Below are 25,370 nucleotides of genomic sequence, written 5' to 3'. Positions count from 1 at the left end.
GCCAAGGACTGTTGCCTTAAATTTAGGAAAACAAAACTATCTTATTGTCTGATCCTGGTATCTCTTATACTTTATGTTTCTTCCTTAAGGATATGATTTTTCTCTCATCACATTCAATCTGGATCAATGTACGCCATGGAAACGATGTAAAGATTAATAGAGTTCCTTCTGTGGGAGGTGGGGGGAGGGAAGTAAGATTAGGTGAAAAATTGTTAAGACTCAAAATAAATAAAATATTTATCATTGAAAAAGAGTGAAGTTATATTAATATTCATATTGCTCAGTCCCTCCCCGTCTCTAAGGGCGATCTCTGAATCCACAGGCTCCCTCCCACCCCTGCGGCTGGCCCGCGCAGTAGCCACGCCCCCCTGCGTCCGCCGTGCTCCGCGCCTGCGCAGCAGACCCAGGCTCTCCACCCCTCTCGGAGCCAGGCCCCGACAGGCTCCTCTTCCACCGGGAGCGGCCCACGTGCTCAGGCTGAGGGCGTCGTGACGTCACGGCGCAGCACGCTCGCGGGAGGGGGCGTCGCTGCTTCCGGGCCCGTGGAGCCGGAAGGCTGCTCCTGCGGCCGGCTGAGCGGGCAGCTGCCGGGGAGGCTCGGGCGGCCCGGGATCAGGGCCTGCCCTGGCTGCCCTTTGGCCGGGATCCCCGCCGTGGGGAGGGGCGGGCCCCGGCCGTGCCAGCCTTCCCCTCCTCCTCGGGCGGGCAGCGGCCCCTGCCCCGGACCTCGCCCAGGCGACCCGCGGGAGTGCCCGGCCAAGGTAACCTGCTCGCCCCGCCGCCTCGGCCCCCCGAGCCCCCGGCGCCCCTCCTGGCTATCGGGGCCGGCAAGCTGTCAGTGGGCCCGGCGCGGGTGACGTCATCCCGACCCCTCGTTCCCTTCGCCTTCCCTCTCCCCCCTTTTCCTGAGGCTTTGATGAATGGGAATCCTTAGTTAATCTTACGAAGCCCTCGGGGACTCCAGACTCTTGGGGTCATGAAGCCAGAGTCGCCTGGCGGGCCTTCTTGTTTTGCAAATGAAGAAACTGAGGCGCTAAAGTAGCATTTGAACTCAAGACCTCGGGGCCAGACTCTTAGTACAGTACCTACGACCTTGTCATATTCAGCTGTTAAATTATGGGCTTTGTACTATTTTCCTTACCTGTAGCACCTGAACTTTAAAAAAGGAATAACTATTTGGCTGTAATTGGTTTTCTTTATAATCTGATAGATTTTATTTTATGCATTTAACAAATATTCTGAGATTCTTGGATATTGAGATAACATTCTAAAAAAGGGGGGGGGGTGCTTTGGCATATCAGACTGCCAAAGGAGTCCTCGATGTAAAAAAAGTTTAGAGCTCTTGATTTATATATTGTACTCCACAATTAAGCTGTATTTTAAAAAAAAGACCTGAATTCACATTCTGCCTCTGACTCAACACTGACTTCAGGATCTTCAACAAATTGCTTCATTTCCAGGCAACTCATAATCAAATGCAGAACAGATATGAATTTGTATTGGTTGAGGGAATGCCTCTTCAGGAGTTCCCCATAGTGATGAAACCCTAATTGGAGTTAAACCAAAAATCTGCGAAATGAAAAACCAGATTATGTAACCCTATTCCAATGATTGATAAAACTAGAAGTGATCTTGAAGACATTTTATTCACCCCTATACTAAAGGAAACTGAAGCACAAGGATTAAATGATTTGCGCAGAGGCACCGAGTTAAGTTAAAGACAGATCCAGGACTAGAACAGGACACAACCCTCTGACTTTTATAAATAGATTTTTTTTTTTAGGTTTTTGCAAGGGGGGGTAAATGGCTTGCCCAAAGTCACACAGCTAAGTAATTATTAAGTGTCCACGGCTGGATTTGAACTCAGGTCCTCCTGACTCCAGGGCCGGTACTCTATCTGCTGTGCTACCTAGCTGCCCCAATATAAATACATGCTTTAAAAATACATTTTAAAATGTTTAGTCTTGTGGGTCTGAGTTTGAAAAGAACTTTTCGCAGCAAGCAAATGAGGGTGGTAATCTTAAATGTTAGCTTCTTTTTACACATGAAACTAAGATTGAATTTGTGAATTTTGTTTCTAGATAAGAATCTACAGAAACATTTTAACTCAAATCTTCCTTATTTCAAATCTAGTTTTCCATACACTGTTCTGTAAATTACCCATTCTTGGGGCAGTTAGTAGCACAGCGGATAGGGTGCCGGCCCTGGAGTCAGGAGGACCTGAGTTCAAATCCAGCCTCGGACACTTAATAATTACCTATGTGACCTTGGGCAAGTCACTTAACCCCATTGCCTTGCAAAAACAAAACAAAACCATTCTTGAGTTATTCATAAGCACCTTTGAGCTTTTCCCATCCTTTCTGTGAGATAAACTAGTATCCTTCTTTTTCCATTTTGTTTTATTACATTGAACTATTGCACAGGAGTCCCTTTTACCTACAACAGTAAGGCATTACAAAGTTATATTTTCAGGTTCCTAGAAGAAATGCCAGATTGAGACCAAATGAGCCAGAGAGATGATTTTTTTTTTGGTTTTTGCAAGGCAGTAGGGTTAAGTGACTTAACCAAGGTCACACAGCTAGGTAATTAAGTGTCCAAGGCCATATTTGAACTCAGGGCCTCCTGACTCCAAGGGCTGGTGCTCTATTTAGACTGGGCCACCTAGCTGCCCCAGAGACATACCCAGGACTAAACTTGGTTTATGTAAACCTAAATCATAATCTGCTTCAAGGAAGGAATTCTCACCCTGTAAATTCCTCAGGATGACAAAATCACAGATTTGCACATTTACATAATTTTGCTTCATGCTGTCTTACAGAGAAAATATGACCATTTCATTTTACCACTGGTAGGTTTGCCAAAGCCTATGTTTTATTTTTAAAGCACCTTTTTCCTTCTACAGGTTTAGACCTTTTTGGCTTAGAACAAAAATGGCCGAAGAAACTCCAGTGTCTTCTGAGAAGCTCATTGTACATTCAGAGGTGCATAGTGGAACTATTCTGGCTAATTTTGAGGAACAAAGGAAAAGAGGCTTTCTCTGTGATATTACTCTAATAGTGGAAAATGTACATTTCCGGGCCCACAAGGCTTTACTTGCTGCCAGTAGTGAATATTTCTCAATGATGTTTGCAGAAGAAGGGGAGATAGGGCAGTCAATTTACATGTTGGAAGGTATGTTAGCAGACACATTTGGAATCCTGTTGGAATTCATCTATACAGGTTATCTTTATGCCACTGAAAAAAGTACAGAACAAATAATGGCTACTGCTCAATTTTTAAAAGTGTATGATTTAATAAATGCTTACACTGACTATCAAAGCAATCATAGCCCAACAAATCCAACCTCTTTGGCCACTGGTGGAGTTCCAGTAGTTGTTATTTCTAATAAGAAAAATGATGATCCTCCAAAGCGAAAACGAGGAAGACCAAGAAAAATAAAAAATTTGCAAGTGGTAAAACCAGAAATGTCTTCACTTGAAGATATCCAGCTCAGAGAGAATAATTCTGTTCAAAATAAACAAAACTCTATGGCAAAAACAGTAGAAGGAAGCAATAGTATAACAAATGAACAGATCCCAGTAAGAGAAGTAGAAGAATCTGCACATGCTTGTGCTTCAGGTGCCATGGAGATGCCAACAGAAGAAGATGAAAACTGTGATCCTAAGTCCCAGGAAGTCCAAGGCAATCAGAGTCGCTACAGCAAGCGCAGGATTCAGAGATCTGTGAAACTTAAAGACTATAAACTGGTCGGGGATGAAGACGATCAATATTCAGCCAAAAGAGTATCTGGAAAAAGAAAACGCCCTGGTTCTGAGGCATGCTGCAAAGAGTGTGGCAAAGTGTTCAAGTACAATCACTTTTTGGCAATCCATCAGAGGAGTCATACAGGTAGGTAGAGTGCTTTCTTGGGGTGTGGGAATTGTTTAATTCCTTATACTTTGCATTGGACTGATTAGTTGAGAATGCTAGAAACTTTGTTGGCTAACCCCTTTGTCTGGAAGACTCCTCTGGGACCACATGATATCCATCACCCTGTCTGACACCTTTCCTTGCTCAGGCATGTGGATATATATGCTCTAAGATTCATTCTTTGATCTTTAGTGAAATATAAACTTCCTTGGGGCATAATACTTTTATGTTTGCTAGATAACCAATACGTTTTTTGTTTGACCCTGTCAACCACTCAAGTTGCCTTCACTGCTAAACTTGTAAAAGTTTTCATTTACTGTTTCTGCCACATTATCATCCATCCATTTCTCTATTCTCCTCTTCTGTGTAAAGTTTTCTGATAAGGTTAAGTAAGCTCCAGTAAACATTTCTTAGTCCCCATTTTCCTTGTCCTTTCTGTAGTATTTTAACCTTATTAATTACCTTAACCCTGATAGTTTTTCCCCTTTTTCTATCATGGTGGTAGTTCCTTCTTAGTCTTTATTACTGGTCCCTTGTCTCTTTTTATTCCCAGGGGTGGGCGTCTCTCAAGGCTATATACTGAGCCCTTAACTCTTTGCTGTCTCAGCAATTGCAGCAATTTCCTTAGCTTCAACTCTCTCTCTTTTTTTAAAATTTTACTTATTTATTATATTATTTTACAAATTATATCATTATTATTTATTTAAGGCAATAGGGTTAAGTGACCTGCCTAAGGTCACACAGCTAGGCAATTATTAAGTGTCTGAGGAGTACTAGATTTGAACTCAGGTATTCCTGGCCCCAGGCTGGTGCTCTATCCACTGTGCCACCTATCTGCCCCAATTTCCTTAGCTTCAATTATCCCTTAGGATCAAAGTAGGATAGGACTTTGAGATCCAGGGACTTATAACTGTACCTCTCAATGAACTCTCTTCCTTTTCAATAGCATAATTGATCCCTGCATTGATCAGAGTTTTGAAGCCTTTCAAAATGGTTTTCTTTTACATTATTGTCATCAAAAGGAACATTGGTTTCTAGTTCTACTCCATTCTGCATTTGTTCCCCTTGATCACTCTTATGTGCTAACCTACTGTATTACCAGCTATTTACTCACCTTTTCCTCTTATTTCTTAACATAATAGCTCCAGATTGAACAATCTTTCCACTGTCTTCCTATCCCCATTGCCTGAAAGCAAATGCTCCTTACTCCTTAGACAATTGCTATTCTGCCATTGTCTGCCTCATACCTTCCTAGAGCCCACAGCCATAAGGTCTATCCTTTTTTCTGTCTCTCACAACTTTATTTGAGTTTACTCTTTTAGAGGTAACATCCTACTTGTTTCAACACCCTACAGGACTTAGTTCCTTGAGGCTTGATTGGGATTTTTTTTATTTTTTCTCCCTCATTCTTATATTCCAATGCTAGCAGGATGTCTTGTGCCTGGTGGGTACTTCAGTACATATTTTGGGTTGAATTTTTTATGTTTTTGAACTTACTCTAGGGGAACGACCTTTCAAATGTAATGAGTGTGGTAAAGGTTTTGCCCAGAAGCACTCACTGCAAGTTCACACAAGGATGCACACAGGGGAGCGACCATATACTTGTACTGTTTGCAATAAGGCTTTAACTACAAAGCATTCTCTATTGGAACACATGAGCCTACACACAGGTAACTAACCATAATCAGGCTAAATCAAATTGATACCAAAAAACCCTCCATTTCTTTAGTTTGGATTAAAACAATAAACCTTAATTCTCCAGTCCCAAGCTTTACCAGAATGTCTTGATGTCTTTCTGTAGATGTAATAATGTCTTACTGTTTCCCTCCCCCCCAAAAAAATTTTTTTTTGTTTTAAGCCTCTACAAATTCTGCATGGCATTGAGCATGAAGTGTAATTGAGAATAATTTCCCTATTAGCTGAAATAAGCGTACCCCAGTGCTGAGATTATATATTTTCCTTTTTCTTTCTGAATTTTATTGCTGAGACAAAGTTAATTTTTTCCTTTTGTTTTTTTTTTATCTCCCTTCCCCCTGCCTTTTTCCTCCCCTCTACCCAGGACAGAAGTCTTTTACCTGTGATCAGTGTGGAAAGTATTTCAGCCAGAAAAGACAGCTAAAGAGTCATTACCGAGTTCATACAGGTACAAGGATTTTTGGAGAAGTCTGGTTTGGTGAAATAAAAAAATAGTTCAGCTCTGGTATCTAAAATACAACTGAGTAAAAAATAAAACATAACTGATACTTGTTTACAAAGAAATCTAACTTAGCTCCCATAATATTAGAATTCTGTACTATTCCTTATCTACATTTTTAACCTTTCTAGCTAGGGGGTACCTACTACCATAAACTTGTTCACTATTTAGACCTTAGATGATTTAGTATAGCTTTTTCGCTTTTATTAGTTCACTATAACATAATATCTGGATCATAGGACAAAGGCAGACAAATGGTAACTTTCAAACTTCCAACTCCCCTGTAGCTCTTAGCTCCTCTTATTTCTATTGAGTTATTTTTTTCTTATTTCTCACATTTGTCTGCCAACAGCAGAGAAAGCAAAGTATTGGTTGAGAATGGTGAGATCATTGGCCTTGATCTCTCTCTGGTTTCAGAGATGAATGGTGGTAGAAGTTTATTGAAGGCAGATTAAAGGATAGTTGAGCTTTAAACATTAATGACCTCAGCATGAGTTAATGGAAATATAGGAAATAAATGAAAACAAAGAAAAGAAATAGAAATATTTGCAGAAATAATCAGTGAATCCCATTGTTTTGTTAAAGTATTATATTAAAGTGGTTATTTTGCAGGGAAGTGCTTTAACACAGATCACTGAAGAAATAAAGGGGAAACATACATGCACTGACACTTTTTTTATTATTGCGACAAGGCCATTCGTTACCGGAATGTAACCACTGTCACCGCAAATTCATGGATGTGTCTCAGTTAAAGAAACATCTAAGGACACACACAGGTAATGTGAACATACAATATGTTTTTTGGAATAGATAATCAACCTTATTTAATGGGGTTGGAATTAAGAAGTTCAATCTTTCCTGTGATGAATCGAGACAGCAAACTACTTCATCCTGCCAATCCCTAGTTTCCCCACTCCTAAAATATCTATACTGCCTAGCTTACAGGGTTCAAACATCTAGCCTTGACAGACTGCCAAAATTCTGGCAGCATCTGTATATAGAAAAGGGTGGGGTTTTTGTTTGCTTTAAGGTAATGTTATCTGTAATATTAGTAGATTCCTAAGAATATATTTATATTAATTGTTTTAATGTACATATTAAGGTTATACTGCTTTCTTAATGGATTTGTGATTTCATCTGAGTACTCTACTACTGACAGATTGTAACTCCCTTCCTAACAGAATAGTAACTCTTAGTAGAAGATCTTTGTGATTTGCTATAGTCAAAAAATTTCATTACTTCATGGTGGATGAGCATCTTTAAATCTAGTTAAGCTGGTTCTTAGGCATCAGATAGGCATGTTAAAAGTCCTCGTTCAAAGGCTCAAGTTCAGTGCCTTTTCAGCCCCATAAGACCTGCCAGAACTTGTTCTCTCCTCTACAGCTTTCAGAGGCCCTAATGTCCATGTTAGATGTTGATGATAGGCCTTAATGGAGGCCCAAAGGCCACAAGATAGTAATATAGCATAGCCAAATCATGGTCACACTTAGAGCACATTTGACATAGTTGACCAATATAATTAGGAGAGAAGAGGGAAAGTACAGTTAGTAGAGGCAGTAAGAAATGCTCAAGGGACGGCAGTGGATAAAGCACCGGCCCTGGAGTCAGGAGTACCTGGGTTCAAATCCGGTCTCAGACACTTAATAATTACCTAGCTGTGTGGCCTTGGGCAAGCCACTTAACCCCATTTGCCTTGCAAAAACCTAAAAAAAAAAAATGCTCAAATAATTTTTCCCCCAGAAACAATACTTCTTATTACTCAAATAGTTGAGCACTACTATCTCCAGGAAAGTCAGCTTTGGCTAATGAAAGGAGATAAACTTTTATGTTAAGGTAAGCAAAGCAGAAGTGTGGGCTTCATAATTTTGGGGACAGGGTAACTATTTCTGTGACATATCAATATCAGATTTCTAGCATAAAAGTCACTCACTATGGGATATTGTTCATTTCTAAGAGGGATTTTTTTTTATAGTCCGTTTAAATCTGAGATGTTTTTAATTGACACCGACTGATCTGTTAAAAACAACAAAAACAGCAATCAGATTTTGGATCTTAATTTGGTCCCAAGTCCTGTTGAACCTTTGAGAATGCCTCATGTCTCCATCCTCTCTGTATGCCTACTGCTGCAACTCTAGTACAGACCTACCGCATCTCAAACTCATCCTACCACAGTAGCCTTCTATTTTGAATTCTGCTTACAGTCTTTTGCTCTCTGGTCCATTCCACATAATGACATCATATTGATCTTCCTAAAGAGACTGATTTTTTTGTATATGTGTATGTGCATGTGAGGATGAGAAGAGTGGGGGAACACTTGTCTTTGGTAGATCTTAATGCCAGCTCAAACGTCAGCTCTCTGGATATCTTCAGTTTCATTTTCTTTAAAATGATGAGTTTAGACCAGAAGATCTCAAAGCTCGCTTCTAACATTTTATCATCTGTGCCACCCTAGGCAACTAACTCATCCTTTCTGAACCTTCTTTTATTGATCTATAAATGGGAAGGGAAGAGTAATCCCAGAGTTATGAATTTAGTGCTATATAAATGTCATTTGTTATGTCACTCCCCTTGCTAAAAAAAAAAAAACAATAAAAATAAACTGCCACTAGTTCCCTGTTCCTTACAAGGTAAAGTCCAGATTTAGCCTAGAATTCTGAGTTGGAAAGTATCTCAGGAATTGTCTCAAAACCAAGAACTGAACAAGAATTCCCTATATAATCTATTTAATGAGTGACTACATAAAAACCTAAACCTGTCTCTGTAGTTTTGATCCATTGCTCCTAGTTTTCCTTCCTAAGGCCATGCAGAACAAGCATATCCTTCTTTCATATTAGAGACCATCAAATATTGAATATGGCATAATAGACCATAGCATCACAAATCTATAGCTGACAGAAATCTTAAACATCAAGTTCTACCCCTGATTTTACAGAGGAGAAAAACTGGCCCAGAGAAGTTTGAAAATATTCCCATGGTTATACATTAAGTAGAAGAATTGAATTCATATAAACATACTATGCTGATCTTTTCCAAACCCTTTTCATTGTACTATGGCTATCATTTGTCCCGAGTTTTCTCTTCTCCATGCTAATCATTTCCATTTCCTTCAGTTTATTATTGTTTGATATGCCATGTTGTTTTTGAACTTTTTCTAGCTCCTAATAGTTACCACTTCTTTTTTTTAAGTGCTTAAATACTATTTGCATCTTTAAAATCAGATTTAAGTCTCTCTATCCACCTTTATTTCATTATATTTATCTGAAAATTAACTCATCTTTCTGTCTAAATTCTCCCCCCTGCCAAACTTCTTTATTTCTGTTACAGCACCACCATCTCTCCATTTTCTCAGGTTCATAATCTTGGCATTATCTTGGACACCTTACTCTCCCTTCCCCTACATAACCATTCAGTCGCTAAATGTTGCCATTTTTACTTTCATAACATCTCTCAAATACAACCCTTTCTCCTCACTTCAGATCCTTATCTATTCTCACTTCGATAATTTCAGCAACTTTCTAACTAGTTCTACCTATTCTATTTTGGTTTGTTTTTTTATACTACTACCAAAATCAGTTTTTTTAAAGCATTAATCTGATCATGTGATTTCCCCTACTCACCAAGTTCCAGTGACTTCCTTTTGTCTCAGATAAAATATAAACTCTTTTTTTTAGCTTTTAAAGCCTTATACAACCTGACCTATTCTCTATTTCCAGCTTCATTAACCATTAACCATTTATTTTCCTCCTACACTGCAGTCCAGCCAAATTGGCTTTCTCTACTCACAACATTCCATCTCCATGCATATGCACTACCTACCCCCAACCACTTCAAATGCATTTTTTCCTTCCCTCCACCTCAAAGACAGAGTTTAGACAGCATCTTCTGTATGAAACCTTTCCAGAGTAGCTACCACTCTCCTTGCCAAACTGCTTTTTTAAAATTTCTTAGTATGTTTATATTTATTAACTTTATATTTATGCATTCTCTGATATATACATATATATGTACACATATACAAAAATATTATTATATTGGAATATTTGCTTGTTTTGACTAGTTCTTTGTACAGTGACTAACATATAATAGGAGCTTACTCCTCACATGAGTCCCCTTCTCTTTCATTATCCTCCAGACTTCACACTTATTTCCAATATTAAGTTATTCTTTTTCAAATCATATTTTCAACTCACCTTAATCTTTCTTCCCTAAACTCTTGTAGTACCTATCATCTACACCACACCTTTTGATTTTATCATATAATCTCATGTTATTTCTCAGCTATTTTATGTTTGTGTCTTCTCTTACCGGCAAAAAGAGAGATTGAAGGTGTCAAGAATCTGGGTTCTTTTACAATCCCTCAATGCCCAGTCCAGTGTCATGCACAAAGTAGTTGTCCAGAAATCACTTGTTAATTCACGTGTTGATGGATTCAAGGAAGTTATCATTATTTAGCCCTGTTCTTGGAACAGACAAAACACATTCTGAATATTATGGTGTAGGGAAATCCTTCATGATGTTACATGAAAGTAGAAGAATTTCATTTTCCTATTTTTTTCCTTTCGAATAAAAAAGCACCATGGGAAGGACATTCCTCATTACATGACTCTAGTGAGTGCAATTGGCTCTCGGCCACTAAAGAGAAAAAAATCAGCTAGTTTTCTTATATTCTGTACATTTTCCTCTTCTAGTTCCATTGTGTAACAGATGATTTTCTTTTCCCAAGTTTGCATCCAGATTGACTTTACTAGATAAAACACCTGTAGGGAAAAAGAGTATATCTTGAAAACTGAATAAAAATTTTAAATACTTAGATCCTTGGACCTGCAAATTGTTTTGAATGGACTAGGGGGGGAAAGGATGATTGCTTTCTTTGTTTAAGAAACTGAGAAAGAATTCAATCCCAGAATTTGCATGAGGATCTGGGAGAATAGGACTTGAAATCATGGGTAGCCCCACCTGATATTTACTTATGACCCTATGGAACTGAACAGTAAAAGGAACAGCACCATGGCATGAAGCAGGGAAATAATGAATTTTCATAAGATTTCATAAGAATCTCCTCTGCCTAGCTATTTGGAAAAATGTTTATTTGAATCTTCACAGAAATGTATTTTTTAATGTATTATTTATTTTTAACCTTTTAAAAAGATTTTGAGTTATAAATTCTTTCTTCTGTCCCTTCCTACCTATTGAAAAGAAAGTAGTATATCAGTTATACATGTGAAACCATGTATTGAAAAAAAAAAGATTAGCCACCTGTCTCTGTTCTTTCCCTTGATTGTGTATTAAGTAGTAATTATTTTATCCTAAATATTTTATTTGCAACTACTTAAATTTTTCTATTCTGTGGATTGTTAAGGAAACCTCAGAATTGTTTCCTTAAGCTCAAAATTCTTAAAGAGCAGGGAAAGTCTTTATTTAGTACATTGTAAAAATGCCTGCTAGAGTGTAAGCTCTGTGAGTGGACACTATATGTGTTCTTTATTATTCCCACTCCATTACCCCACCTCCAAGGATCTAATTCAATGTTTTGCACACTGTTAAATACTTGATAAATAATTGAATGATTTTTCCCCACTCTGGTAGTGCCATTCTTGTCTATAAAAATTTAGGTTTTGAGGGGTGGCTAGGTGGCACAGTGGATAGAGCACTGGCCCTGGAGTCTGAAGGACCTGAGTTCAAATCCAGCCTCAGACACTTAATAATTACCTAGCTGTGTAGCCTTGGGCTAGCTGTGTAGGCTTGGGCATTGCCTTGTGGGGAAAAAAAAAACCTAAAAAAAATTTAGGTTTTGGCTTTGGTAAACAATAACAATCAATAACTTACTTGATCCCTTATACAATATTAAGCAATATTCTAAATGAAACTGATAGATTGTTTTTATTGCTGTCAGTTGTTTTGTTTTAAATACATTGGGAAGAGGGGGAGAAGGAGGGAGAGTATTTGGACCTCAATTTAAAAAAAAATCAATGTTATTAAAAATAGCTTGATGAAACTGATCCGTTTTTCTTTCTTTTAAAATACATTTTGCTTGCTATGTTGTTTTTATATATCCTCATTTTCCCATTTCTCTTCCCTTTCCTCCATTATCTCTTATAACAATTTCTTTTTAAAAAAAAGAGGAAAAATATTCAGCAGAATTGATCTTTACGTTGCAAAATTATGACATATAGTGTTTCACACCTGTGTGCCTCACTATTCAAGAGTGTAAGGGAGGATACCTTCTCATAGCTCTTCTTTGAAGCCAAGCTTGCTCTTTGAAATTCTGTTCTCTTAGCTCTGCTTACTTCAGTTTGCAAAAATTTAGTATTATATTAAGTCTTTCAGTGCTGGCTGTTCTGTAGTCATCAGATTCAGAATTTTTTCAACATAGTAATATTCCATTATAGTAGTGAATCAGAAAGTGTTTAGTCATTTCCCAGTTGATGGGCATCTACTTTGTTTCCAGTTCTTTGCTAGCACAAAATGTGCTATTATGAAAATTTTTGTGTATTTATGTAATCTTTCTTTTTAATAATCAAGTGACCTCCTTGAAGACTTTTCCTGGTCCTGGGATCTTTGTGGCCTATGAACATTTCAGACACTTGACAAAATTTGAAATTGCTTTTTAGAATGATTGCATTTGTGTGCCTCTTTTAAAGTGACTTCCAGTAGTCCAAGTGACATTTCCATCACTTTTTCATCTTTGCCAGTTTGCTGGAAATTTTGATTTACATTTCTCTTTTTATTGGTGATTCAGAGCATTTTTTCATATGGATATTAAGAGTTTGCAATTCTTGTAAGAATTCTGTGTCTTTTACTCATTTAACTATTATGAAATGGATTAGTCCAACACATTCTATTAGTTGTCTATATATTAGTGACTAAACCTTTATCCAAAAAATTTGATACAATATTTTTTCCCAATTAACCCCTTTCTATTTTACATTTATTAATTTTGTTTGTGCAAAAGCTTTCAATCTAGTGTAATTGAAACTATTTTATCTTTTTTAATTATCTATCTTTTTGTTTGAGTTCCTCTCCTACCCATCACTATAAAAGATATGATCAGTTTCTCTTTCAATTTTTTTATGGTATGATATTTAGTATTCAGATTGCATGTCCATTTTGAATTTAGGGTGAAATGTGGTGTAAGATTTTTGACCTCAGCCTAATTTCTACCAAATAGATTTCTAATTTTTCTGCAATTTTTATCAGAGGGTTTTTCCTAACCTTTCAAGTTTATTGATCATTGAATGATTATTTTCATTGTTTCTTATTTCTCCCATATCTAATCTGTTCCATTGATCTGCTAGTTGTTCTGTCGGTTTCAGCCATCCAGGATTCTTTGTGATCCCATTTAGTATTTTCTTGTCAGAAATACTAGATTGATTTGCCATTTTTTTCTCTAGCTTATTTTACAGATAAGGAAACTGAGGTAAGCAGGGTTAAGTGATTTGCCTAGGGTCACATAGCTAATAAGTATCTGAGGTGAATTTGAGCTCAAGTTTTCTTGACTCTAGGCCCAGTGTTCCATCCATCATGCCATCTAGCTGCCACTTGGTTATTTTATGATAAAGTTTGAGATAACACTAGCAGTTTTAAAGCAGAAGTAATATTGTCAGAGGAAATGATATGAGAGAAGAAAGTGGAAAGGGGTGGGAAGGACTTATATATTAGGAAAGTAGAGGTGAAATGGTTTTCATATAAATTATGTTTTTTCAGATATGAAAGTGATGTGACCTTTGTCAATGATATTGTCAGTTTAAGAAACTTATTAATTCCAACTTACAGACTTCTGTTTACTCCAAATCATGGAGTGTTGAACTAAAAACTCATCGCATTTTTAGATAAATTATTGTCTAGTCATAGGGCTCCAACTGTGCAATATTTCCATAATTGGTTTTTTCAAAATGAAACTTTAACACTTTCTCCAAACCTCCAGAAAAGGTATAAACTAAGATACAGTATAATTACAGCAAACAAAGAAGACAAAATCCCCACCAGGTAAAAATTTTTATAAACACCAGAGAATTCTTGTCTTTAAAGCACTCATTTAATATCTCACCAGCCTCCATGCTCCCAAAACAGCACAATCTTACTTCCTAGCTTTTCCTAGGACCCATTTTGATCCTTTTCTCTGCCAGTAGAGCCTTTCAAAACCCTACCCTTCTCCTTCACCAAAGTTCATTATATGCTACCCAGCTAGTTGGAGTCAGCCACTTAACTGAGAAAGGAAAAGGAAGGAATGAAGGAGGAAAGAAATATGCAACTAATTTTATAAATAAAGCTCCAAAACTAAGATATGAATAGACAAATGTTAACCAAAAAAAAAAAAAGAGGCGAGAACCTGGAACTAGAATTGCATCAAAGTATTTTAAACAGAATTAATTACAGAGACAAATACTAAGTGAAGAGAAAGGAATTTAAAAATATTTTAAGAAAGTAATCCCCTCTTCCCCCTAGCCCCCCCAAAAGAGAGGAAAACACAATCCTAACATAACTTTAAATGTTAATGGACTGAATTGACTGGTAAAGTAAAAGGGAGTTGAAATGGAAATAAATTTCCACAATTTGTTGGCAGATCACTTAACCCCATTGCTATAAATTTAAAAAAAAAGAAACACACCTAAAATGAAAAGACACAGAATTGCAACCTGGGGAAACTAGGTGGGTGAAGTGAATAAAGCACCAGCCCTAGAGTCAGGAGTACTTGAATTCAGATCTGGCCTCAGAAACTTAATATTTGCCTAGCTGTAGCTAGGCACTTGGGCAAGTCACTTCACTCCATTGCTTTTTTTTTAAGCTATTAAATTTAACTACACCAAGACTTTTGGGACACTCCTGTATATTGTCATGAGTTGCCATGTTGTACAAACTAGTCTCTTCAACTTACAGTTTCATGGACAGTAATCATATTTATATGTTCCAGTTGTCTTGTATCCTCAACAGCATCTCTAGTTCATAAATGTTTTTAATGCATGTTCTTAAGTTTGTTTGGCCTTTTCCAAAATCTTATTATTCTTGATAATATCGAGTTAATTGCTTAGGCTATAAGTGTATTTCACAATACTTTCCTTTTTTTTTTTCCTTAAAGGTGAAAAGCCATTTACTTGTGAAATCTGTGGCAAGTCTTTTACGGCAAAAAGTTCTCTTCAGACACACATCAGAATACATAGGTATGGTTTTTCAGACATTTGTTATATATAAAAAACCTTCTCCTAAAAACTATTGCTCCAACAGGATTTTTTTATCACGCATTTTTGTATCATATATGTCTTTTAAACAGTGAAATTCTAAATTTTGTTTGCAGAAATACAGCCAAATAGTTCAGAACTTAAACCTTCAATAAAAAATTAAGGTTGCTTAGGATATTTTTTATTCATCCAAATTAGTCTCAGTCTGAATCATTGTCATTTTTTGAATATATACATTTGGGGATTGATCGAATGCTTTTTTTAATACAGTAACAATCATTCATGCAGTTGTTATGATACACACACACACACACACACAAATTTTTCTATAAATTAAGGATATGATGATGCATTTCCTACTATTTTCATATTTTAGCAAAAAGGAGATAATCTCATCCAACGTCCTTATTTTTTAGAAATGAGGAGCCTGAGAGAAGTTAAGAGACTTGTCCAAGGTCACACACAGTGGCAGAGCCAAGACTAGAACCTGTGCCTCCTGCCTCCTAGTCAAGTATTGTTGGGGCTACATCATGTTGCCACCCAAAAAATTCAAACTCAGTTATGAGAAACACTTTTTAAAATGTAAATTTTGTGTGTGTGTTTTTTGTTGTTGTTTTTTTTTACAGAGGAGAAAAGCCATATTCTTGTGGCATATGTGGGAAATCTTTCTCTGATTCCAGTGCTAAGAGAAGACACTGTATATTACACACAGGCAAAAAGCCTTTTTCCTGCCCCGAATGTAATTTGCAGTTTGCACGCTTAGACAACTTGAAGGCTCACTTAAAAATTCATAGCAAAGAAAAGCCCTTTCCAGAAGCTCCTAGTGCTCCCAGCAGCAACAACCCAGAGGAAGTTAGGAATATCCTCCATCTCCAGCAGTATCAACTTTCTACCTCTGGAGAACAAGAAATTCAACTCCTAGTAACAGACTCAGTCCATAACATCAATTTCATGCCTAGTCATAGTCAAGGAATCAGCATTGTCACAGCAGAAGGCACCCAGAGCATGGCAGCTGACCAAGCTGCTGACCTTACAGTGCTCACTCCACAACCAGAGCACCTGCAGGGTTTGATTCTTTCAGCTCAGCATGACCAAACAGAGCACATCCAGAGTCTCAATATGATGGACAGCCAGATAGAAACCTCACCCACTGAGCAGTTGCATATAATCACCCTGTCCAAGGAAACCTTGGAGCATCTTCATGCTCACTAAGAACCAACTGAGGAGTTTGGAAATGACCCCTTCATGCTCAATTCAACATGTGCAGCAGACCCAGGGATCGAGCTGACAGGCCAGGCGACACTATGTGGTTCAGCCCACACTTCTTAATGAAGAATTCAACAAAAGTGTAATTCTACGGGAGTTATCTTATATGAGCTTTGTCCATAAGCTGGCTATGTTGTGATTTATGACATTTATTGGTTGATTCTTAATACGCAGAACTGTTTTCCTCCTTTCTGGTACTAGTAAACTAATACTTAGAGTGTTTTACATTCAAAGCCACTATAAAGTGACTTGAATTTGTCTGATTTGAACTTTCATGTTAAGTTGAACTGACTTATTTGGTAATATTGGTGAAAAACATTTATTTTTATTCCATCTCTTAGATCTTAAATTTTCACTCAGGTGTTCCATTATGATGAAGGCAACTGTGATTTTTCACACCCCTGTATGAAATCTTCAGGGTGACAATTCTGCTAAGTATATTTTGAGTTTCTGATGAACTTCAAAAGTCAGCCAGTCATGTGTTAGTTAAATTTGACAATTTATTAGTTTTGCTTCCTTGTTACTGATAAATACAGAATTACCACTAAAAGTTTAAAAAAATGCTATGTGTGCCAAGCCTTCATAATATATTAAGGAGTATGTACTTTTGACCCTCCAACACCAAAGAATTAGTAACAATCTCTTGTACTTGAATTATTTCATGATTCTGTAAGTCTACATTATATTTGAGAGGTAAGAATATATGGTAAACCCTTTATTCAAAATTGAAACAGAAAACTAAAAACATATGAATTAAATGTACAGAAGGAACCTATTCTGAGCTCTGATTTTGTGTGAAAAGCAAATGGATAAGCAAACAATTTTATAGCCAAGATATAGTTTTTAACAGTAATATTCAGAGAATGCCATAGGGTGAGTACAGATTGAAATCTGTGATTTGCATGTTCATTACTCTACAGTGATACTTGATATTCTTGACACTAGCATCTTCCAAATCATTTGAAAGGTGATCTTAAATCTAGTGAATGTTATTACATTCTAATTATCTAAAAATTAAGTCTATAGTAGCTAATACTCCCCAAACCAATCTAAACTAAAGGAAAATTCAAATAAAAGTTAAACATAATTTTTTAAATGGCTATTAATGATTCAGAAAGCAGATTTCCCTTCTTTAAGGGACCCCTACTAAAGCCTTACAGAATTAGTAACCACTTTGTACTTTTAATCATTTTATGATTAAGTTCTTAATAGAAGTATTAAGTACATTGAGTGTAATTTTTATTGCTGTGTATTTGGATATACTTTTCTGTTAGATAATCAAGAATTCTTGAGAAATCCAAGGAACATAATTTGATTGTTTACAACTTATATAATTGTAGGCTAGAAGAACCAGACACTCAGAATTGGAGGTGGTTTTGTATTAGTTTCTAGTTTTTAGATATTTCTGATTTCTAACCTTCAAATATGTGTTTTACAAGTTGAAGTAATAGTGTTCTTCAAGTTTGTTGAAGAATCACAGCTCCTTTATACATATTTGATATGCTGTATTTTTATTATATGGAATTCAATTCCAAAGTAATCTATTTTATATATACTGAGAAGAGTAATGTTATATGAATTCTGACTAGGCCAAAGGTAGAAGCTAAAGTATTATAAACAGAGTTGTAGCCAAAGTAGTATTTTGTGTTCGGCCCTAAATAGCTTAATCTTGTAAATAAATGTGATATATTCTAGGTAGCGTAGTGGATATAGCACCGGCCTTGGAGTCAGGAGTACCTGGGTTCAAATCTAGTCTCAGACACTTAATTACCTAGCTGTGTGGCCTTGGGCAAGCCACTTAACCCCATTTGCCTTGCAAAAAAAATAAATAAATGTGAAATATTTATGAACTCATAAACATTTTCAAATCTTCATTTTCTCCATTAGTTCTATAAGTAGTAAAATCAGAATTTTGTTATAACTGCATCTGGCATATTTACTTCTTGGGGGAAATGAGAAAGTGGTGAAAATTTGTAAGTCTGGTTTCACAAACTGTATGAAAATGTAAGCAGATTGAGAGCCTTCTTTGTCCTATTAGTAGAAAAGGTATCTCTCCTTTTCTTTTCTTTTCTTTTCTTTTTTTTTTTTTTTTTTTTTTTGCCTGAAAAGAGACCTGGAAAGAGACATGCTAACTATCTTCATTTCTTTAAAGCCGGGACTAGTGGGTGGATATGAAGGATACAGACTTGAATGCAATAGTTGGAACAACTTTCTAACTAGTAATAGTTCTCTGAAAGTGGAATGAACTGAGGTAGGATGAACTTAAGGCTGCATAAGCCTTTGTGAAATGATTGTCTGTCTTTCTGAATGATTCATCCCAAGTGCCTTTGACATCAAGATTTACAATTATGAAACCAGTTATTAAAGGGGGGGGGAATCTATCTTTCCTAACTCTAGCTTTCCTTCGGCCCTTACACATATTCTGTTGCCTTTAAATTAGAAATCTTAATGTAGGCATGCCCTCCACTCCCCCCCCCCCAAAAAAAGTGAAGTAACCCATCCAGAAGAAGGAAACTTGAACTTGGAAAGATAATTTCCAATTACAGGCAAGGTAAATTCTAACTATTGATTGTACAGTGTTTCACAAAAACAATTCCAGTCTAAATTCATCTTGAAGTAAACCTTGAATTTGTGATGGATTGTTTGGTAACAATTTTCTTAAGTATTCTTGAATGTAAGAGGTACAAAGGAATCTTCTTGGGAAGAAGGTCTTAACTTTTTTATACTTAAGGTTCTTTATTGAGTTGTTACCTTTTTTGTTTTCTGGTTTTTTGTTGGGGTTTTTTTTTGCAAGGCAATGGGATTAAGTGACTTGCCCAAGGTCACACAGCTAGGTAATTATTAAGTGTCTGAGGTCAAATTTGAACTCAGGTCCTCCTGACTCCAGGGCTGTGCCACCTAGCTGCCCTGAGTTGTTACCTTCTGAGAGAAAGTCTACTAGTTTTTATCATTTACAAGATTTGATTAAAAGATTATTTTGAAGCAAAGGGTTAATCATTGAAAAGACAAACTTCTTTAAAAATGATTTAATTATCATGAATTTTATCTATAAAAAGCCTAAAAGTTCTTCTGTTTCCATGCTCTTGTTTACTTTTTCCTTGAGTCTAGTACAAAATCATAGGATTTCAAGGCTAAAAAGAGGACCTATTTATTTGACAAATAAAGAACTTGACCTGGAGTCCTGGTTTCTACTCTCCACTAAACTCCATTGCTTTTACAAAAGTGAATTAAAGCATCTCAAGCCAAGTGATGTGAAGCTTTAAACTACTTTTGGTTTTCTAAGTTTATTTCCTTTCGTTGCATTTTTTTTGTAAAGTAAAAGATTCCTTCCCTTTTTATAATGTATAGCTAATAAAGAGAATTTCATTTTTTAAAAGCAGTATTTGCCTAGAATGTAAGCATTACAACATAGCCATATCTGAAAATAATTACTGGTAATTTGGTAATATTTTTTGTCCATACTGAGTCCTGCTTAGCACCAGACACTGTTAAGACACTGGGAATATGAGTACAAGGATTAAAACAGTCCCTGGCCTCAAGAAACTTCATTATAATGCAATGTATTAGCACATACATTCCATAGAAATATTACTCATCCTGATTTGGTTCTAGTTCTACTAAGAGGAAGAAACTAGTATATAAAATATTATATTAAAATGTTCATTTTAGTTTCCTTTCACAGGTTGAGATTCTTTTGCTAATTCCAGATTAAAAAATGAAAATAATTAAGGATGGGGGGGGGGTTAAATCTGATCATATAGGCAATTTGCATGTAGCTGAGGTTATGTTGCCTATGTTTATTTACTCCTTCAGTCACAGACCTAGCAGCAATCACAAACCAGTAAGATCAAACTTGATATGTCTCCAATGCATTTGCTCAACCAAGTTCACTTCTGAAATTTAACATAGCCATTGTGCTGTTATTCTTAATGATGATGTTCAAAGGTCAGTGGATTTAAAATCTGAAGACTGAATCATGCTCTTAATAGATTGAGGACAAGGGCCTGCTTCCACCTTTTTATATGTATCATCAGTATTTGGAGCATAGTGTTTATTAAATTCTTGATTGGGTGAACCTTTCTGCCTCAGTTTACTCATTTGTAAAGTGGAGATAATTCAGTATTTCAAGATTTTTGTGTGTAAGTTCTTGGGGAACAAAAATACTACCTAAGTGTAGGTAGTCATAGCATTATTTGTACACTACATTTCAGGTTAAATCAACTTTTGTGGACTGGCCTTAACAGTCAGAAAGAAACTACTATTGTCTACAGGAAACTGCAATCCAAATTGCAAAGAGTCTAGCTTACAAACTTGGGGAACACCATCTGAGCTGGAAAAGGGAATGGCAAACTTCTTCAGTTATCTTTGCCAAGAAAACCTCAAATGGGGTCAGACAGAGTTGGACACAACTGAAAAATGACTTAACAAAGTACTATTTTAATAGCATTCACAGAGCTTTTTCAATTACTTATTGCTGCTGGTTGAAATACAAGATAGCATTTTAATTGCATAGAAACATTCATTATGCATTCACAGGATTTCCTTATCAATGACTAGTATATAAAATGTTCATTTTAGTTCCCTTTCACAGGTTGAGATTCTTTTGCTAATTCCAAATTGAAAAATGAAAATAATTAAGGATTGTTTTGGGGGGGTTTAAGTCCGATCATATAGGCAATTTGCATGTAGCTGAGGTTATGTTGCCTATGTTTATTTACTCCTGCAGTCACAGACCTCACAGCAGTCACAAACCAGGATTAAGTTAAATAACTTTTTTTTTTTTTACTGGTGGCATAAAAGAATCCACTTAGAATTCCTTTACTTCTATTTTGGACCCAAGGATTCATTATCAAGAAGTGATTCAGCTGTTTTCAGGAAAGAGTGCTCCATATCAAAAGGACACCTATTTAGATGATGTTTATTGCACTGTCATGTACTCAAGTCAGTTTTCCAGAAACCTATCTTGAAAGTGGAGAAGAGAGGCAGACAGAGGAAAGATATCCAAAACATGAGAGTCCCAAATTGTAATTTTGGATTGAAAAGTAGAAGAGCTTATCAGAAATGAAGTAAAAAGTTAGCTGAAATGTACAGGGGCTGGTACTCTGGTTCAATCAAAGAAGAGAGATGGTGGGGGGGTTATTAATGTTCTGACTGATGCATCTGATGGTTCTTCGGTGAATAGAAATCACTTGCCAGATATCACATAGGTTGTATTTTTTATAAATATTTTTCTGGTGTATTATGAACAAGAAACAGCAAATTTAATGAAAATTAAGTAGACATTTACAAATACTGAATGTGCTCATTTTTTTTTTCTTGCCTGAAAAAAAAATTCGATACCTTTGATTCTTAGATGTGTGAACAAGAAGCAGAAAAAAAAGTCAGGAAAAGAGTGCTGAACCTGGAGTCAGAGGCTCTGGGTTCACATGTTTGGTTCAGCTCTTGACACTTGCTGCAATACTTGACAAGTCCCTCTAGGCCTCATTTTCTTCTGTTAAACTTTTACAAAAGGATATTTACTAAGAAGATGGAGCAAGAACAGGAGCGACTGTTTCCTCCAACACTCAGGGCCAAGATCTCCCCCATACCACTTTGGTTCTTGGGGGGGGGGGGAGTAAGCTCAAACTTGACACTATGTCTCCAGTGCATTTGCTCAACCAAGTTCACTTCCAAAATTTAACAACCATAGTTTCTCCCTCTTAGTAGAACTAGATATGATAACTTAAGATCAATTGGACAGAGTTCTGGTTGCTCTAAGTGTGACCAGCCACAAACTCTAGTCTTAACTTTAACTTTTGGAGTTCTAGTGACTTTCAGTTTTTTGAAGCTTATAGGTCACAGGGCCTGAGTGGTGAGAGGCCCCTAGCATCAGTGGGACTTCTCTGAGCAACATCAGGGTCACTTACTGGTAGCCACATGCCAACTCCAGCTACCCAGCTATGGCTGGGAGAAAGCTAGAGGCCTCTCCCTGCAGCAGTTTTCCTTCTCTAGATTCTAGAAAGGAAAAAAGACCAGTTCTTAATTTTCCTCTAGAAAATGGATGGATTGGACTTAGAAGACCCTGAAGTTTCCTTCTGAGGACCTCTACTGTGTATATGTGTGTGTGTGTGTGTGTGTGTGTGTGTGTGTGTGTGTGTGTAATGTTCATTTAGTAAGCATTTACTTTCTCTTCCACCTTCCCATCCCCTACTGAAAAGAAAAAAGGAAGAAAAAAATTATGAAAAATCTGCATTAGGGGCAGCTAGGTGGTGTAGTGGATAAAGCACTGGCCCTGGAGTCAGGAGTACCTGGGTTCAAATCTGGTCTCAGACACTTAATAATTACCTAGCTGTGTGGCCTTGGGCAAGCCACTTAACCCTGTTTGCCTTGCAAAAACCTAATAAAAAAAAATCTGCATTAGCCAAGCAAAATAAATTTCCTGATTTGGCTATGCCCAAAAAAGTATCTCATTTTGTTATCTAGTCCATCACCTCGATTAAGGTACTGGTTGCATTTTTTTTTTAATTTAAAGCAATGGGATTAAGTGATTTGCCCAGGGTCACACAGCTAGGCAAATTATTACGTATCTGAGGTTGGATTTGAACTCGGGTCCTCCTGACTCCAGGGTCGGTACTCTATCCACTGCACCACCTAGCTGCCCCTGCATACTACTTTATTAGCTTTCTGCCATCATAGTTGGTGATTAAATTCTAAAATCTTGCAGTCATCTATCTTTAAAAAGTTAATATACAGAAGGCAGCTAGGAGGTGCAGTGGATAGAGCATTGACCCTGAAGTCAGGAGGACCTGAGTTCAAATTTGAACTCAGACACTTAATAGTAATCCTGGGCAAGTCATTTAACCCCATTGCCTTGCAAAAAAAAACAAATAAAAAAGCTAATATATAAAATGTTCTAATTCTACTTCATTTTGCTTCAGTTCATACAACTCTTCCTAGGTTTCTCTGAAACCATCCTGTCATTTCTTATGGCACACTAATATTCCATTACATTTAAATACTACAATTTTTTCAACCATTCCCCAATTTGAGGGGCACTCAGGAGGTGTAAACCTATAGTTGTGTACCATATATTGCTCTCTGTGGTGCCACATACCAGAAAATTAAATGTACAGTCTTGAATGGAGAATCATTTCTTTTTGTATAATTCTGAGAACTTAATTTTTATCCTCTGAACTGATTTCTGACCTCCAGGTGCTTTGCTTAACTTGTAGGGTGTTGTGTGAATGCCAATCAGACATATTTGTTAAGTTGGCTACTTTGGAGATCTTTTACAAAATGGGCTGAATAAAACAATAGCTGGCATCTTCAGGGTGCTTCCATTACATAGTGCTGTGCATATAATCTCATTGATCCTCATAACTGTGAAGCAGGTTCTGCTACTACCCTCATTTTACCCTTGAAACTTTTCAGGACTCATCGCAAAGAAACAGCCTGGAAGGACTTGAACTCTAGTCTTCTTGACTCACTGTGCCACTTGGCACAGCTCCGGTGGATAGAGTGCCGGGGCCTGGCCAGTGGCCTGACCTCGGGTGTGTCTTAAACTCCGTTGTAAAATGGAAGTGACAAGGCCCGCCAGGCTGTTAGGAGGATCCAGTGAGATCCTATTTACAGAGCACTCAGCAGTGCCCTCTCCTCCCTCACACCTGCCACCTCGGTTTATTCAATAATCAAGCATTCAGTGAATCATCTCCTGTGGGCCTGGTATTTGAGAGAGACAGACCGGACCTTCCAGGAACTCCTAGGAAGATTTCACAAGTTGCACTAGTAAATATAGAAAGAAGTACCAGGTGATGTGTGAAGGCATTGGGGGGGGGGGGGGGGCAAGGCTCTGGCTCCAGGCCTGGGCCTGGCTGGAGCACGAAGTCAGCCTCCAAAGATGGGGTCTGCCAAGAGAAGACGACTTGGTTCGTTGTTGTTTTACTGGCCCACAAAATGCGTTGAGCAACGAACACGGGAATGCCCTCGGGTGGGTCGCGGCCCCAGGCCTGGGGGGCTCCGTGTGCCTCCCACGGCAGCGCCTCACTTTGAGACGGAGGCGAGAGGCCGTGGGCCCCGTGTCAGAGCCGAAGCAGGATGGGACCCTGCGGGGCAGCGACCCCCCATCTACAAAACAGGGAGAGCCCCGGCGGGGACATCCCCCGACGGCCGAGCACGCGTGTTGCTTCAGCCAGGCCCCACAGTCGCGGCCCTCGTGGCAAGGCCGGGACCCCATCTCCAGACCCCCCTCCTGCCGCGGCCCGGGCGGCGGGGCCCGGGGTGCAGCAGCCGCTGCGGGGCGCCCGGGCGGAGGGGCCCGGGGTGCAGCAGCCGCTGCGGGGCGCCCGGGCGGAGGGGCCCGCGCCAGCCCCGTTTTGGAAGCGAGGCCACCGGGGCCGCCCCGGCCCCGGCCGCGTCCCGGGACTGCGGGGGCCGGTTATTGAAGTCTCAAAGCGCGCGGAGGCTTTGGCGGGTTTTCGCGCTTTGTTCTGGGTTCCGGCGTGGAAGGGCCCGGCGCGGCCACCCCTGGGGCCCGGGGACGAGTACCCCCCGCGCTTTCTTCCACGCGGTGGTGGTAAGCCAAGAAAAAACTTCCCGACGGGGCCGGGGCGCGAGGGGGCCGCGGGGCCCGGGCTCCGCGCCTCCCCGGGGCCTTCGAGCGGCCCAGGCGGCCCTGCTGTTGGCGCAGCCCGCATCACGGGACCGGCCGCGTGGAAAAGTTTGCGAGGTTCCACGGAGGCGGGCGCCGCTTCCTCCCGGGGGAGCCGCGCCCGGCCCGGCCCTGCCCGCGGGCCGCGGGGCGGGGGCGGACCCAGGCCAAGGCCCGCCCCGGCCCTGTTAAAGCCGGG

The 25,370-nt window shown here is 38.5% G+C and overlaps 1 protein-coding gene across 3 annotated transcripts; it reads left to right on the top strand.

Annotated features, from left to right (window-relative positions):
- The first annotated feature begins 555 nt into the window (after positions 1-555).
- ZBTB24 (zinc finger and BTB domain containing 24) lies at positions 556-20,620 on the top strand. 3 transcript variants are annotated; one of them, XM_074187324.1, is made up of 7 exons: positions 557-761; positions 2,903-3,888; positions 5,412-5,579; positions 5,969-6,052; positions 6,796-6,879; positions 15,180-15,261; positions 15,696-15,899. In XM_074187324.1, the coding sequence occupies exons 2-7, from the start codon at positions 2,931-2,933 to the stop codon at positions 15,718-15,720; spliced, it is 1,401 nt and encodes a 466-aa protein (XP_074043425.1). In that variant the 5' UTR covers positions 557-761; positions 2,903-2,930; the 3' UTR covers positions 15,721-15,899. The 3 variants fall into 3 exon arrangements, with proteins under 3 accessions (XP_074043426.1, XP_074043425.1, XP_074043424.1); XM_074187323.1 differs by lacking the exon at positions 15,696-15,899 and adding an exon at positions 15,906-20,620 and having other exon boundaries at positions 559-761; XM_074187325.1 differs by lacking the exons at positions 15,180-15,261; positions 15,696-15,899 and having other exon boundaries at positions 556-761; positions 6,716-6,801.
- Positions 20,621-25,370: the final 4,750 nt, after the last annotated feature.

This window comes from Macrotis lagotis, chromosome 5 (assembly GCF_037893015.1).
Source record: "Macrotis lagotis isolate mMagLag1 chromosome 5, bilby.v1.9.chrom.fasta, whole genome shotgun sequence".
Taxonomy (NCBI): Eukaryota; Metazoa; Chordata; class Mammalia; order Peramelemorphia; family Peramelidae; genus Macrotis; species Macrotis lagotis.
The sequence above is the reverse complement of the archived record's forward strand: the minus strand, read 5'-3'. Positions and strand labels throughout refer to the sequence as shown.